Here is a 17,564-nt window from a genome sequence, read left to right as displayed (position 1 = left end):
TTGTAGTTTTTTGACTGCATTTTTGGTAAAAGCTTCTCAGATCATGATTTCATGTAATATGGACCCAAAAACAATCGGTGCACACATCAGTATACACACAGACACACACAGACATACAAACACATATAATTGACCTTGACCTAACTTGACCTGAAATGACCTCAGCAGCAAAATTCTGGTCGGGTAGTGTGACAAAGAGGTTCTAGCTGGCTTGGCACCAGAAAACAGCATCGTCATCGGTATTTGATAAGCAGCACACTTGATATCCAACGGTGACCCAAAACAGCAACATTTTTTAGTTTGACCTGACCTGGAAGGTCAATGACTGACCTGAGAAGGTAAAACTGGGTATCATTGGATTCGTCTCTTCCCAAAGAATCTTTTTGGTCTTTACTGCTAAGCTCTATCTCCAACAGGAACGAAATGGCGCGGGGGGGTGGCAACCACCCCCCCCCCCCATGTGCGTTCTAGGATGGGAAAATGGCATGTGCGGGCGAGGGTTAAGGCGTTTGGTGTCCGGGGTAATTTTCATGTATGTAAGAACTGAGGTGGAATGTTTCAGCGCCAATGTTTATGTTCTATCCTGCACCAGATGACCGCCTTCCAGCACTGGACTAATACACACCTGTCGCTCATATATGTACATTGTACATAGTCGGCATAAGCAAACGGATCGGGGAACAGCGCAGATCATATTCGTTCCGACGCGCCCACCGGGAGGGCATTGTTTATATGTGGCGGCCCTTGCGAGTCAGTTATTCGGCAGTCGCTCGGTGGTGAGGTCGGCGGGCACAGCCCATTGAACGCGGCAGCTGCGCTCCACCGGGGCCGGTGACAAGTGAGTGCACGCGAGGTGCGACACCCGTCACATATAAAACCTTTTTTGTGCAAGGTTAAGGTCGATAATTGTGTGACCCGGTTTGGGGATAAGTGACAGAATTTGTTCAAGTTTTAAGGTAAGGAAAGTTTACTTTGCATTAGTTTCGAAAGAGCGTAAAAAATAATGATGAAAATGCTCTACTCATCTTTTAGGACTTAGGTCATGTCGAAGGTCAGGCCACCAGAGGTCATCAAAGGTCAAATTTTGCCTATTTCAACAATTGACAAATCAGCGCATGACTCGAGATTCAATTAACCCGCGCATGACTGGGGGGGGGGGGGCTCTACAGACCTCCCTCCCGTTTTTCGGTAATATCTTCCAAACCGTTCAATGTATTAACACGAAACCTGCGGTACTTTCAGCAGCATCAATTTGACACCTTGTGTCCAAATTTCAAGTTTCTAGCTACCACTGGTCGGCTGAAAATAAATGACGTCAGAGTGACGTAATGTCGGCCGATTTTAAAGCAAAACATTGAACTACGGCAATTGCTCTCAAGAGCTCAGTTTTCAAGCTAGATCTAATGTATTTGCATGACTGGACTTAGAATGAATGGACTTAGAATGAACGTGGCTAGCAGATGCCATCTCGGATTTTCAAAATTTTAAAAATTTCAAACATAAAATATATATACAATTACAAAAATATGTTTTTGATTTTTTTTTTTAAATTGACTTTTCGACAAAAAATCGAAATGTATGCCTACTAGTAATAGAACACCCATCGGTGACAGGTACTCTAGAAATTTTGAGTCCAATATCTTCGAAAATCGGAAGAGTATAGGTACGCATTATAGTAAAAATTTCACAAACATAGATTTTCAAATTCATTTTTCAGTACGTTGTTGACATCGTATACCTAGCAATATAAACAGCACCACCGTGTTCCTGAGCTAAAATTGCATATGCTAGGCACCTTTTTGTTGAAAAAAATCCATTTCAAAATTTGAACTTTTTGACTTGAAAGTGACCTGACCTCAGGTAAATTCAGCTAATAATTACCTCAAATGACACAGACGACATTGTTTTCAAAATGTTTAAGTACCTACCTTAAATGGACCATAAAACATATGTCACGTGACCGATACCTACATGATATGAAATTTCCGTGACCTAGGATGACCTGGTTTTGCCCTTAAAATTCGAGTACAAGTTCACTACCCTCAGGGTATCTAAGGCATATATATCAAGGAGTGCGTAAACCAAAAATAAACCTGATCGGACTTGTTAGCCGGCGGCCAGCGCCTAAATTGTGAACCAGCAAAAATGCTGATAATTTTAACTTTGAACTGACCTGTGACGTCATCGATGACCTGGAAGTCAATTAACTTTGGGTTCACGTTTTTCCAGGGCTATCAGACGCCGTTTGATTTTTGACGATCAGTCCAGTAATTTCGGAGATAGGAGGGGGGCTCTGTAGAGCCCCCCCCCCCTCACTCGCGATTATGGAAAATACCCGTCATACGCGGGCTAAGCTATAACGCAGCGAAAAAGCGCATTTGATAGCTCTATTAACGCCCTTTCTGTATTGAGCCCTCAGATTGACCTCAGATCAAACTTTTGACCTCCAGAGGGCAAAAAAACTTATAATCGCTGTTTTTACGAAAACAGTTTTTTTCTGCAATAACTTTTGCGCGGAGGAACTCACGACATTGCTTTTGCCAGCATCGAGTTCCTCTCGTCGAGAGGCGTCGATTGAAATAATTTGACATTGAAAGGTCATTTGGAAATTAGATCTCAAGCAAAGGTCATGAACTGACCGTTAAAGGTCATGCCGCATATCAGTCGATCCGTATTGTCGAGCTGAACTCGTCTGAAGTATTTTCATCGCTGTACCATGTCTCTATCAAAAGTTATTGTCAAAGAAGTGCTGGAGACCTTTCATGACCTGACCTCAGGGGCATCAAGAGGGGTCATGGATGGCAATTCATCGATTTCGTGTGTCATGTTTACCTGTTATCCGATGCTTGAGAGTGCTTAGATTGACTTTTGTCCAAAAAGGCGCATTTCAATTTTCTCCCTTTGAAAGGTAATGGAGAGATCGCAAAATTGAGCTGACCTTAAAACACAGAAAGCAAAATTATTAGACATGCATTTTATACATACCTACTGTTACTCTTACAAATCGCGGAATGTTTCAAAGCGATCATTCAGTCGGTATAGCTATGGCGAGCAATTGGAACTTTTCCTGAGGTAGGGTCTTTTCATGTGATCTGGCGACCTGACCTTGAATGATATGGTTTTGACCTGTGGGTTTGACATTTTTACAGCATGTGCAGAAAAGGCGTATGATAAGGTGTGCCAAAAACTGCGGCGCGCAGCAGTGGACGGAACCCTTCCCCTCCCCCTCCCCCCACCCCCACCCCAGGCATGGCGCGGGTTTAACTCTGGCATTTAATCTCCCGTTACCTGAAATTGCGCTATCAGATGGTAGGGGTCGGGGTACACGCAATAATCTCTCCTTAGCGTAGGCTCCGGCTCTGTAAATATGTACATTAAAACATTCGAGCTAAATTCATAAAAAATATTGGCACTTAACATGCAGCCTAAGCTGAAAACTACTGAGAATCAACCATGGAACTGATGTGAACTATCGAACCAAAATGTGACAAAATTTGGTTACCTTAGATACCTATGGTGAAGTCTGGTGCATCCGCCAGATAATCCGTGAAAACGGCACTATGAATTGTTTTGCGCCCTTCGGTTCAGCTCGTCTCACTCTTTTTGCCCTTTCTTTTTTAACACTTAAGGCACTTTCTACCATGGTTTTATTTTATTTTTAGCTCTGGATGTGTGACCGGTGCTCAGCTGGAAAATCGAACAAGTGAAGCACGCCATCCTCTTCAAGCATGACGTTTTCAGCCAACATGAACTCGTCATCAGAATCTCTTGGCGCTAATGACGCTGCCACCGATCCACTTGCACGGGACTCCGCACCAGTTCACGGCAGCGCCAAGTGGCACAAACGGTCTAGCTCGACTTCTGCGGAGGACACCCCGCTGGTGCCACCGGACTCCGGAGGCTACTCCACGCGACAGCGGCGCCTTCTGGTCGGCATGAGCGTCGTCAGTGTGCTGAACGGCTCGCTGATGGCGCTGATGATCCCCTTCTTTCCGGTGGAGGCTTCCCGACGAGGCGTCTCGCAGACGGCCATCAGCGGCGTGTTCAGCTGCTTCGCGCTCACCCAGGTGGTGCTGTACCCGCTGGTCGGTCCGCTGGCGCTGCGTTTTGGCGTGACGCGCCTCTACAACGCTGGGATCGCCGTCGCCGGCGTCTCCACTGTGGCGTTCGGGCTCATCTTCTACATCCCGGGCAGCACCGGCTTCATCGCGGCGTGCTTCGTGGCGCGGATGGTGGAAGCAGCCGGCACGGCGGCCGTCTCGGCCTGCTCCTTCACCATCATCGGCAACCAGTTCGCCGAGCGGACCAGCTCGGTGGTAGCGATGGTGTCGGCCGCCCAGTCGGTCGGCCTCTCCGTGGCCCCGGCCGTCGGCGGCGGTCTGTACGCGGCGGCCGGCTTCGGACTGCCGTTCTACGTCCTGGGCGCCGCCATGATTGTCACAGCGCTCATCAACGCCCAGTTCATGCCAGCCGTAGTGAAGCAGGACGACGCCCCCGTGAATCTGCTCCGCACAGTCCGCCTATTCATCGGCTCATACGAGAACTGGCTGTGCATGGTGATCGTCTTCAGCTATACACTGGCGTTCGTCACCTTCGCATCGTGCGCGGCGCCTTACGCTGACGCCGTGCTGGGCATCACGCCGGCAACTCTCGGCCTCTACTTCACGGTGGCGGCTGGCTCGTACGTTGTCACCAGCTTCCTGTGGGCGTGGCTGGCCGAGCGTGCCGCAAACCCGTACCCGGTGATGGCGCTCTGCGTGCTGATCGTGGTCGGCAGCCAGCTGCTGATCCCACCAGCCCCGTGGCTCGGCCTTCAGCCGCGCTGGTGGCTCTTCGGCCTAGGCATGACGCTCCAGGAGGCGTTCTACGGCGGTGCCTACATCCCCTGCTTCCAGCTGATGATGGCCGCCACGCTGCGCACCGGACTGCCCGACGACCTGCGCACGCATGCCTTCATCTCCGGCGTCTACTGGAGCATGTACTCGCTGGGTACCGTTGTTGGCCCATTGGTAGGCGGCGTGCTGGTCGACGCTTTCGGCTTCCCACTGATGATGACGGTCATGGCGGGGGAGACTCTGCTGGTTATGTTGTTGACCACTGCCCAGGCTGTTGTTCGTGCATGTCATTAAGTCACTGTCAAGTGTGCGTTTGGTTTGAAAGCAATTCATCAGAACGTACTTGTAGATTCTGTATTCCTCAGCGCGCACCCTCACACCGTCAGTCCATCTCGCTCACTGACTCACCGCCTGCCCGGACACAGCTTGGCCCCGGCGGCAGCGACCTGACACCGCCTGAGCGAAGTCCATCCGACTCGCATCGCGGAAAGCATCACTTAGCATCGAAAAGCATCACTGAAACTACACTCCACCCTTGATCTCAAAGGATCAACCCATCGATTGGAAATACTGGGCCTGTCTACGTTCCCGCTCGCTTCTACGTGGAATCTGTCGCTCCTCCTCGCCCACAATCTCAGCTGACTCTCCTTCCACGACTTCCGGCCCACTGTTCCCCTCTGAGCCCGCATCATTCACCACCGGCACGGTAATGACCAGACTCTCACCGTCCCTCTCTCCCTCACTGTCGCCCTCACTAACGGGCCCCTCCTCGACGGCGGCATTCCGTCGGCGTAAATTTCTCACGTGCCACGGCACTCCATCGACTTCTACGACCTGCTCAGAAACGACATCAGACACCGTGCCGGGACGCGACGCATCAACACACCGAGTTCCCCGACGACGTACCCAGACAGGGTCGCCAACACGATACGCGGCTGCCTCACTGTTCACTGGTACGGGGTTGGGCGCCGGCGGTGCAGCAGCGGGCCGCACATTGTCCCTCACATTGTACCGGAACACGACACTCGCGGGTGCAGATCCACCCTCACGCGGCGTTACATTGTACAGGTGGACTGCCTCGGCCACCGAGCATTGTTTTCGCGCAGCAATGACCTTGATCGTGCGATGGTTCCGCTCAACTATCGAATTGCCAGCCGGCTCATGAACCGCCCTAAATCGAAGACGCACGCCCCACCTCGCTGCAAAAGCCGCAAAACTCCGACTGCGAAAGATGGTGTCATTATCACAAAGCAGCTCCTCAGGTGCCCCGCGCTCGAAGAAGATCTGTTCGAGCTGAGCGATCGTGACATCAGCGTCCGGACGACTCAGGTGTCGCCACAGACAGAACCGCGAGGGTCCACAGTCCACAACCGAGAGAAACGACTGGCCCCGGTAGTGCGTTACATCAATTGCCAGTCGCTTCCATACGTCAGACACTTCCAACGAGCCATGCCTCCACTTCATTGGCGCCGGATCGATTGAGCGGCATGCGTCACACTGGCTCACCACATTTTGCACTTGAGCTCGCGTCACGTCCTTTGAAATGTCACGCCGTGCAAAGTACAGTGTCCGACGAACCCCGGGATGTCCGGCGCGGTCATGCACTCCTGCGATGGCCTCCGCAATATCAGCAGAGCCTCCTGGTGCAAGCTGATCCTCCGTCCGGTCCTCTGCCGCGCCGGCCGAGTCTCCCCGCGGCGTCATCCGATCCACCTCAGCGCTGCTACCACCTGCAGCTGCGACTTGATCGCCTTCTCTCAGTACTGCAGAACCCGATGAATCGTCATCAGAGTTAGGCAATGCCAGCCCATTGGCCGCAGCCTCGCAGCCGGCCATTGTCTCAGTAGCTGCAGACGATGACTCATCACGCACCCAGTCTTTCGGCACTCTGGTCAGCTCGTCTGCTCGATTCGCTGCGCTCCGCACTAGAGTTACAGACAGCGACAGCTCGAGCTCATCCACCAGCTGTCGAATCATGTCGACCCTGCGTCTGATCAACATCTCTCCGTGTGCCTTGGTGCGCAGCCGAGTGCGGCCGCTCAATGCATCGTTGATCCAACGGTGCACTGTGACCGAGTCCGTGCGCAGATCGATGACACGCATGTCCCAAGCGACGGCCACGTTGATGCCTCTCACGGCCGCATTTAGCTCCGCAACATTTATGTGTGTGGATTCATCCTTCCTCAGCCAGCATCCGTCTTCAATGACGTCGCCGTCAGGTGACTCCACCACCACACCCGCTGCTACGGAGCTCGCATCCACCCAAACCACAGCGCGGTCGCTCCGCACGCTCCACAGGCCGTGTGCCGGATCGTGACTGGCTACCCGAGCCGCGACATGACTAATCTGCTTCTGCAGAACTCCGTCGTAGGTGATGTCATCCCATCCTTGTGTGACGTCATTCACGCGTCGTTTCAGCCAGGCCACGGCAGGGCGGAGCCAACCACACACGGGCATGTGAGCGATCAGGCGTCCGCACCACGAGAACACTCCACGGCGCGTGAGCACAGCCGGTGGTGGTCCGACTGGGTTGTCTCTGCTCCACACCAGCCTGCCAAGCTCCCGTGAGACTCGCAGACCGAGCAGACGCGCACCGCCTGCCGCCCGCTCTGGAGGCTTGCACTCGAGACCAAAGTTCGCCAGATGAGCCACCACTCGCTCTGCACTAACAATGTCCTCGTTCACCAGCAGATCGTCCACGTACGGAAGCACTGCCCGGTTTACGTCCGCGTCACGTTCCAGAACCGTCCGAATCACCGCCTTCATGACGAGCGGAGCCACGCACAATCCATAACCGAGCCGTGTCAAACAATGTCTCTGGTTTTCGATCATCACCGTCTGAAACGGCCACAGCTGGCGGTCAACCTGAATCTGCAAATACGCGTGACGTAGATCTACGACCGCAACGTTTTCGCCATGTCGTCGCCACTTCCTCAGTTGGTCCGCACAGACGTCTGCGTCAGCTGTGTGAGCTGTCAAGTAGTTGTTCAGTTCACGATAGTCAAGCACAGGTCTCACTTTCGATTTGTTCTTTTGTTGGACTGCCATTAAAGGCACCAGACCCTTTGGTGGGCCAAGCTCTGACTCGTTGTAGGGAATAAGCCAGCCCTGCTCCACCCAACGTTTGAGTTCATCGTCAAATTCACGGCGAGCGTCACACGGCACCCTGTACTGTGCGACAGTGTTCTGCAAGCACTCCGGCTCTGCTCCGTCAGTCCACTTCCATTTCATTCTCCACGCCTTAGATGTCGGATCAAAGTACACGGCATAATCTGGTGCATCCACAACTGGTGCCCGGTCCGGGTGCAGGTCGGTCGGTGTCGGTTCGGGTTGCGCCGCCGTCTCATTGCAGCCCGGATGCAGCGATGAGGCTGCTCCATCCGAGACGCCACTGGCAGCCGCTGCAACTGGAGCGGCCGGCACAGCTGAGTCCACTCCAAAGTTCACTTCACTGGATGCACTAACGAACACGCCCTGCAGAGCAGTCACACCGTTCATTCCCAGAATGAATGAAAAGTTCAAAGGCTTTCTAGCAGACACCAGCACTTCCAACTCAACTCGAGCACCAAACATGGTCTGCACTGACACGTAACCTCTGCCTTCGCATGCGTATCGTTCTCCACTCAGTGTCACAACGTTGATTCGCTCCGCAGACCAGCGGCGGCAAACGGAGGAGTGCGCGACGCTCACGGTGCATCCGGTATCCACGAGGGCTCGACACATCACTCCGTCCACCGACAGGCGCGTGGTCGGCAGAGCGCCACTCACTGGTGAGCCGGAGAGGAGGCTGGCGCTGAGGCCACCTCTCCGCCGCCGTTTTCCGGGCAGGTAGCTGCCACGTGGCCGGGTCGGCTGCACCGGAAGCAGAGCCTGCTTCCGCCCAAACCACCTCGACGTCCACGGCCACCTCGACCACGAAGACAATCGCGGGCCAAGTGGTTGGGCTGTCCGCACGCATAGCAAACGGTGGCTTCCTGACGGCGCGGACCGCGGTGGTCTGCCGCTGCAGCTACCCCCAGAACGCTATCTCGACAGAGGATAGCACGGGCCCGGTCCACCATCTCCGACAGAGACAGGGACTCCATGCGGGCGCCTGTCTGGAGAGCGTGCCGCACGGACTCGGGCAGTCCTGCCACAAATGCGCAGCTCAATCCCTCTTCGTTAATGCCTCCGAAGATCGACGACAGTCTTTGTAGGTCCGCCAGAAACACATCGACGGACTCGTCGACCCGCAGCTGGCGATCTCGGAACTCTTCGTAGGCTTTGAACTTGTCAACTGCAAACGCACGCTGCAAAGCCGCCTTCACTTTCCCTGCGTCCGCCTTGTCGGCTTCACTCAGTTGGCGATAAACAGCCGCGGCACCCCCTGTCAGTCTCAACGGCACCACCACGGCCAAGTCCACTGCCGGTTTTTGCAGGCCACACACCAGTTCCACCTTCTCATACCAACACGAAAAGTCACTACTAGTGCCATCATACTCCGGGATAAGTTTCAAGTCGAATTTCGCCATGATTGCCGAAATAGCTTGTAGATTCTGTATTCCTCAGCGCGCACCCTCACACCGTCAGTCCATCTCGCTCACTGACTCACCGCCTGCCCGGACACAGCTTGGCCCCGGCGGCAGCGACCTGACACCGCCTGAGCGAAGTCCATCCGACTCGCATCGCGGAAAACATCACTTAGCATCGAAAAGCATCACTGAAACTACAGTACTCTACCTGTAAAAGTCGTGAATTGACGGATGCTTTTGATGCTTAGAACGTGTTTGGTTAAGGGATGTAGAATGGATGCCTACTGATTTAGAGCTATTGTAGGCATGGGATATGAAGTTTATCAAGCGCAAGATCAAGAGTGTTGCATTCACTGTTTGACTTCAATCTGTATGTAGACATACACAAACATTCGGCTTAGGTTTAGGCGCTATATCTTAGCTTTTGTGAGTTTTGAATCGAGTCGGCTGATGGACTGTCATGGGTCGGCGAACCGGCAAATGCGGTGATAGAGGGAATGGGAAATAAGAGATGGAGATAAACAGACGAAATTCAAACGACTGCGCATGTTTTTCGTGCGTGTTCGCCAATTTAGGGGAATTTGGGTATTATCGGACGGGTAGCTTCAAGCCATCGTAACATGGAGGTTATCATTTTTATTTAAATTGGAGACATTCAAATATATGTACAAAACTTTGTTTTTAGAAAGTTTGCTGAGGTTCCGGTGTTGCGTTGGAGCGCAGCGATTTTTTAAAGAAAAAAAGTTACTACGGTATTATCGGTCAGTTGTAGCAAATTATGGACGGGCGTCCGAATTGACCCCAAGAGTCTTGATATTGATATTGGTTCCCGAGTTCTGCGTCGGCTTTTTGCAAATTGTCGACATTCTTCCTGAAAATCTGTGAAATTTGACCTTTAATGACCCCATAGTAACTTAAGTCCTGAATGACCTGACCAAAAAAGTGACCAAAGTATTTTCGTCAATATTTTCATGTTTTTTTTTTCGAACGCCACCTTCCGCGTGTCACTACGTGGCCCAGGAGCCGAGTTAGAAGAGGGGGGCAAACACCACCCCCCAGAATGCCGTGGAATTCCAGGACCCCCAGCAGGGCGGGGGTAATATCGGATGGGTGTCCGATAACAACAAACACGTAGGACGTTCAAAATGCGGCAAAACGGCCGGGTGCAACAAACACATTGAACACAAATAGGGTAAGGTGCCTAATTAGCGACCCTTTCCTATTTGCGACCTACCTTTCTACAGAAAAGCTGACAAGAGAAATCGGGGTAAAAACCATGTCAAAGGGTCTGCCATACTTTGGTTATCAAACTAAATTCTTTTCCGGTTGTCGGTGTTGCTGGTGGGACGTTCAAGGGGAGTTTAGATAAAAATTGCCAGTTTCTTATCCAAAACGTGTGTATTTGGAACCTATCTGATCAAAAGCGATGCACATTAAGATGATGCACCTTTTTTATTCTGAATCGACAATCTTTTTTTCAATTGATTGCCGTTTTCTGGTAGTGAATCGCGTATATGTGCACTGCATGGTGGTCAAAAATGTGTCGCAACCCATATTTCCTATTTGCATCCGGCATGGTCGCAAATATCTCAAGAGGGGAAAGACAGGGGAAAAGACAGAAATGAAAATGAGGTGTTGCTGAAGCTTGCGATCTGTGGCGGGTGATGCCAACTGTCGTCACCGACTGCAGGGGTGCCGAATCCAGCGCGGGCATCGAATATCATACGAGATAGCCCGCAAAATTTGGGTTTTTGCCTTATTTTCGCCTTTGGTGCATCACGTGATCAGTTTTCACCTTCATAAAGGTGTTGGATAAACGCTCCTGTTCCAGTTATTGAGTGCTTTGCGTATATGTTTCCTTTTTGGGATAATATTTCAATTTTTCAGGCGTCGCATTTGTTGCCATTTTTAATAGACTTATTAGCGACCCTCCCCGGTCGCTAATCGGGACGAGTTCCCTATGTATTAGCGTTTTTTTTTTGCAATGGTTTGCCAAAATGCTCACTACAAATAAATTAATGGATATTTGGGCAGAAAATGACTATATTTTAATAGAAAAATGAGCGATCTCTCCGAACATCAAGCCGGTACTGCAGTGGCACGCATAGAGCGTGAGCAATGACGGTTCAAATTAAGGGGGTCGCTAATTAGCACCTTACCCTACAGTGGCACCCACAGAGCGTGAGCAATGACGATTCAAATTAAGGGGGTCGCTAATAAGGCACCTTACCCTACTTGGCTCATAATCGATAACAAAAATGCTCAGGCAAGTGGGAAAGGTACAATTGGCAGTTACAACTTCTTTACCTCTGCGATAACAGGCAATTAATAAGTTGCATGGATGGAAGGACAAATGGCGATTATCGTAAAACAATTATGACAGCCTAGCGGCAAACTACCTTACGAGAAGAAGTGGCGACAAAGGAAGTCCAGCGCTACCTTTTTTCCAAATAAAATATTTGCGTATAGGGAGAACCGTCCAAAACGCCCCCCTTAAAGGGACCCTCCCGGCTCCCACCTTCAAAAAAGTTGATGAGTTGGCATGAAAGTGATGTCGCTCGGTTCAGAAAAGGCGAAAACGAATATTATGATGGTAGAAAATGACCTTATGCTCATGATACAATGAAATGATATTAAAATAAGTCCAAAAAGTATTATGATATATTTCGACTTGCGTCGTCTTCAGAATGTACATTTTCGGAATTGTCGACGAGCAAATTCAAATCCTTTCAAAATAGCGTGCAACATTTTTGTGAGAACAAACCCATTTAAATCAGAATGACTAAACGAGGTGACGTCAAACTAACGGTCGCTCCATGTTGAAGATAGGGCCTTGTACAAGGCCCATTTTCAAATGAAGGGAGCGAATTTCTTCAACACCAAGAGGCCGCGGCGGTTGCAACCTAGATAGATAGTGGTTTCTGAACCTCGCCGCAAACTTGGCTATCTCAACTCAAACCCCATTAAAGGAAAAGGGCCACCTTCGTGAAATATGAAGATATCGTTGTTTTTCATTTTGACATTATTATTTTTCATTTTCTTTTTAAAACTGGTGCCAGAAGTGCACAATTCGCGAAAAAGTATTTAAAACTATTTAACATATTGGTACTATGTTGATACTCTCTACGGCACCTACTGTATGATGGCATAGCGATGACGTCACACTCAAGCCAATCAGCGTTCAGAAGACAGACTCGTCGGATTGTGTCAGATAAGCTGATTGGTTAAAGCTGAGCTGGTTGGAGCTGATTGGTAAAAAACCAAAGCCTCGCCGCGGGTGGCTGTATTGTCGGATAAGAACGCATTCCTGGGATAAGGACGCATTCCTGGCGTATTTTCTTTTAAAATTGCCGATAACTACGAATGGAGGCCGAAATCGGCCGTAAGGAGGTAGACAGTCAGGTTTTCGGACACGGGCTACAAGATGGCTATCTCAGTTTCAATCCCCATGTTAAAGGTGGCCCTTTTCCTTTAAAGGTGGGATAGTCCCTTTAACCCTCGCCCGTATTGGTGTTTTCCAGCTGCGAACGTCGGGTATGGGGGGTCCGTTGGACCCTCCCCCTTGCCGTTTCGCCCCTGATCGAGCCAGAGCTTCGCGGAAAAAAACGACCGTGCTGCCCGTGATGACAGTAAGCCGATGATACCCAATTTTAAGGTCCTAGGTCATCGGTTGACCTTCCAGGTCAGGTCAATGACCCAAACGTCGGGAAAATCGTAACCTGTTAGAGCGTCGTAAAGGGTGGGTGCTATGTTTTTTTTTTCGGGGAGCTGATCACGAATATCATGTTAGTACTTAGTTATGATCATAGATGATGTCTTCATGCATTCAGGCCAGGTCGGGTCAGGTCAGGCTCAGGTCAGGTCAACCAGTAAGCGTTTTGCCGGGTATTCGTAGTAGGTGGCAACCGCCTCTGACAGTTTCGTAACATGTTACGAAGGCACCAAAACTACTTCGTAAACGGTCAAATGGTTGCTAAATTCGAATTCAGCTCAAAAAACTAGCCTAGAAACGTATAAAACTCGAAAATGTGAACCGAGGTCATCAAAGGTAAATGACCTGACCTGACCTTCCGGTGACCTTGACACCCACCCTAATGCATGGGAGCAACATCATATCCCATGTTTGAACGTTTGAAACCACGAAAAGACTGCAAAAGCGCGGCTAATGCGAGGCGACATACGCCGAATCGCGATCCCGGCCAAACATGGTGCCATGGTGCTAGGCCGCCAGTGCATCTGAAAGAACTGTGGTGCCCCTGACAAGCCTGAGGTTCTAACGACAGGCCCATGGTGCCCCTGACAGGCCCATGATGCCCTTGCGAGGCCGGTGGTGTCCCTGCTAGGCCGATGGTGCCTCTGCTAGGCCGCTGGTGCCCCTGGGCCCTGACAGGACTGTAGTTCTCCTGACAAGTCTGGAGTGTCCCCGACATGCATGTGGTGCCACTAACAGGTCCAAGGTGTCCCTGCGAGGCCGCAGGTGCCCCTGTCAGGCATGTGGTGTCCCTGCTAGGCCTCTGGTGCCCCTGACAGGCCTGAGGTGCCCCTGAAAGGACTGATGGTGTCCCTTGGCCCTGACAAGCCTGAGGTGCCCCCGACAGGCCCGTGGTGTCGCTGACAGGTCCGTGGTGCCCTTGCTAGGCCTGTGGTGCCTCTGGCAGGCCTGTGGTGCCCCTGGCGCAGACCTATGGTGCTCTTGCTAGGCCGATGGTGCTCCCAAGTCCCAACAGGCCTGTGGTGCCCCTGACAAGCCGGTGGTGCCCCTGGCAGGCCTGTGGTGTCCCCGGGACCCAAGGGGGCGGGGGGGGGGGGGGGTCATGACCCATATGACCCACCCTTGGATCCACCACTGGTCATTACTTGCAGACTGACTCATTTGACATCCATTGCAAAACAAGTCACAGTAGTATGTTTGTTACCCTGTTCCTTTATGCTCATTTTTAAAGTGGGCAAATCTCGACAACTGGGGGGCAATTCTGTTGAGTGCGGGGGCATTTGCCCCCCCCCCAGTTAACATGTTAAAATAGGCCCTGTGGTATACGCTGCTTTGCGCGCAACGTCTGCCGCACTTTAACCCGCGCACCGACGGGGGTCTGCGCCAACTTAGTACCGACGGGGGGGGGGCGGATGACCGCCCCCCCCCCTGAGATCTCGAGAACGAAGCAAGATAGCGACAAGCGGTAAACGGCATCGGATACGCATGGACAAGGTCTACAATTTTTACTAAGGTCATTTTCAGGTCAGGTCAAAGATGACGTCACAGGGGTCGAAAAAGTCAAAATGGCGGCGCTAGATATGGAGAGGGTTTTTCTCGAATAACTTTCGAAGTAGTCAAGATAGGAACAAACTAAGGGCATCATCGTGATCCTCTCGTCAATCCGCATCGAGTGATATATATGTTGACCTCGAAAGGTCAAGGTCAAAGGTTGACCTCAGGTCACGTGACCTCGAGGTCATCATGTATATCATTCGATGCGTCTTGACGAGCTGAACACAATGAGACCATCCGCGCGGCTGTATCTTGTTCCTGTAAGGAGTTATTGGCAAAAAATCCTTGGTGACCTTTGATGACGTCACATGACCTTACAGCTGCCCAACAGCAAAACAGACCTCAAGGTAGTGAAGGTTGATCGTATGTGAGGTCATGTATGGTATATGGGGCCATTCCGACCCGTTTTAGTGGTAAAAACAGGGAGTTGATTTTTCCCCCATTGACTTATAATGGGGAGGTCGCGAAATTGACCTGACCTTAGGTCACCGACATCAAAATTCCGAGATAAACAAATTGTAGCTACTAATGACCTAATAACATCCTGCGACTTTCAAAGGCCTCCAACATCTACTGTAGCTCTGGCACGGTGACAAAGTTGCAAAAAAGTGACTTGAGGTTGGGTCATTCAAAGTGACCTGGTGACCTGACCTTAAAAGTTAGGAGGTTCAAACTTGCACACCATGTGTAAAATTGATGAGGTTATAGTCATACCAAATTTCGCGGCGCTACGCGCCGCGGTTTTCCCGCTATCCGCGAAAAACCTCAGGGGGGGGCGGATATCCGCCCCCCCCGTCGGTGCGCGGGTTAAGGCTGCCAAATTACTGCTTCCAAATAAAGTCGCTAGTAACAGGGGAGATCCCAAAAAGTAAACAAAAGTAAAAGCCTAATATCTTGAAAACCAGTGAATATTTTTCGGTGATATTTGGTAGATATTCGTTTTCGCTCTTTCTGAACCAAGGGACATCACTTTCATGCCAATTCATTAACTTTTTTGAAGGTGGGAGGGTCCCTTTAACATTAGATTTGAGTTGAGATAGCCAAAATGGGGTCCCTGGCTCACAATTACCGGTTTCGGCACTCACAACATCGAGAAATGCCTTAAATCGGAAATATTGAATTTCAAAATTGCAGCATTTTGATTCAGAGGGGCTAATGCATAGGTATACCCCTCTGAATGTGTGACGTCAGCGCAGATATCTAACGATTTTTAAATGTTTGACTAAAACGTTTTGTAGCACGCGGTGGTATATGCTGCTTTGCGCGCAACAAGTGCCGCACTTTCAGCTGCCAAACTATTGCTTCCAAATAAAGTCGCTAGGAACAGCGGAGATCCCAAAAAGTAAACAAAAGTAAAAGTCTAATATCTTGAAAACCGGTGAATATTTTTCGGTGAAATTTGGTAGATATTCGTTTTCGCTCTTTCTGAACCGAGCGACATCACTTTCATGCCAATTCATAAACTTTTTTGAAGGTGAGAGGGTCCCTTTAAACGATGTGTCACCGCTAAACGTGTTGTTTTACCATGCGTCATTAGGTATTTTGTTAAAATCTTATCTTCCGACTATTGAACAAAATAATACGCAAGGCACTCGAATGTTGCATTCCAGCAAGAATGAGCTTTTGCAAGACCTCTGCAAACGAGGTATTTTACATTACGGGAGTTGTAAATCCTACTTTGGTTGTCACATGTTAATGAGTATCGTTTGCATAAATATTGCATTTGCCACTTACTATGAATACCCGGCAAAACCCTTACTGGTTGACCTGACCCGACCTGACCCGACCTGGCCTAAATGCATGAAGACATTATCTAATATCTATGATCATAACTAACATGATATTCGTGATCAGCACCCCGAAAAAAAAAACATAACAGCCACCCTTTACGACGTCGTAACAGGTCCCGCGATTTTCCCGACTTTTGGGTCATTGACCTGACCTGGAAGGTCAACTGATGACTTAGGACCTTAAAATGAGGTATCATCGGCTTCCTCTCGTGACGGGCAACACGGCGGTTTCCTCCGCGAAGCTCTAGCTCGATCAGCGGCGAACCGGCAAGGGGCAAGGTTCAACGCCCCCCCCCTCCCCTCCCTAAACGCTCGCGGCTGGAAAAAAAACACCAATACGGGCGAGAGTTAAGATTAATGTGTTACCCCTTCACATTGCCCCACCAGACAGTGATAAACATACTTATCCTTGTTGGGCGTTTGACTGAGTGGGGGGGGGGGGGGGCGCAAACACGAGTTGGGTCACTGCCACTGGTCAGCTGCCAATTGACAATTTGCTACTTGAATCACAGTAGCAAAATCACAGAATCACAGTGGGTAGGGGAGAGTGGCCATATTGCGCCACGTTAAGCGAAACTGGTTTCAGCTTGGAATACAAAGACAGCGCAGGTTAGTTGTTTTCACATTATATTTAGAAACCTTTGTCCTACCTTTTCAGTCACTAATTTATCGCATACTTCAACTCATTAGCCAGACACGGTCTTTTTAGAAAGTGTTGCAAAGGGCGCAATTGTCGAATACCTTCGATAAATGCGCCCACACCATGGCGCAATTGAATTCAAATGCGCCCACCGCAAATACATGCATTAGCTATGGGCTTTAAAGATAAGAGTGATAAGTAGGTAAGGCGTATGATGTGTCATTATTTCATTAATTTACCATCTGTTTTTTAGAAATTTTATTAGAAGTGCACAGTGACTTCAAAATGCTTGTGGTTTTGCATCTGCCTAAGCCTTTCGAACATTAGCCATTATTAGTGGGTACCTACTCAGCTCTATAAATCACAAAACTCTGGCTTTTCTCGTAGTGATGGAGTATGAACAGTTTTTGATCAAATAATTTAATGTTTCTCATGAAATCCATGTTAGATTCCTAACAAAAACGTAGGTATTGCAGAGAAAGTAATTTTCTGAGAAGTTCACGTTCTGACTGGGGGGGGGGG

At 50.1% G+C, this 17,564-nt stretch overlaps 2 protein-coding genes across 3 annotated transcripts in view; both read left to right on the top strand.

Moving 5' to 3' along the window:
- Positions 1 to 10,024, top strand: part of LOC122382742 (MFS-type transporter SLC18B1-like) — a 57,137-nt gene extending 47,113 nt beyond the window's left edge. The window contains exons 2-3 of one of the 2 annotated variants that reach the window (XM_043368471.1): positions 3,663 to 5,174; positions 9,546 to 10,024. In XM_043368471.1, the coding sequence (XP_043224406.1) occupies positions 3,729 to 5,129 (1,401 nt within the window). In that variant the 5' untranslated portion in view covers positions 3,663 to 3,728 and the 3' untranslated portion in view covers positions 5,130 to 5,174; positions 9,546 to 10,024. Of the gene's footprint in view, positions 1 to 3,662; positions 5,394 to 9,545 lie in introns of those variants that run through there. The other variant, XM_043368469.1, reaches the window with a different exon arrangement.
- The window catches only part of LOC122382744 (upstream activation factor subunit spp27-like), a 37,291-nt gene continuing 20,462 nt past the window's right edge, over positions 736 to 17,564 (top strand). Inside the window, exon 1 of the mRNA XM_043368475.1 lies at positions 736 to 838. The gene's annotated coding sequence lies outside the window, so the exon portion shown is untranslated. The remainder of the gene's footprint in view (positions 839 to 17,564) is intronic.

Source organism: Amphibalanus amphitrite, unplaced genomic scaffold, assembly GCF_019059575.1.
Source record: "Amphibalanus amphitrite isolate SeventyFive unplaced genomic scaffold, NRLGWU_Aamphi_draft 000146F_arrow, whole genome shotgun sequence".
Classification (NCBI taxonomy): domain Eukaryota; kingdom Metazoa; phylum Arthropoda; class Thecostraca; order Balanomorpha; family Balanidae; genus Amphibalanus; species Amphibalanus amphitrite.
The sequence above is the reverse complement of the archived record's forward strand: the minus strand, read 5'-3'. Positions and strand labels throughout refer to the sequence as shown.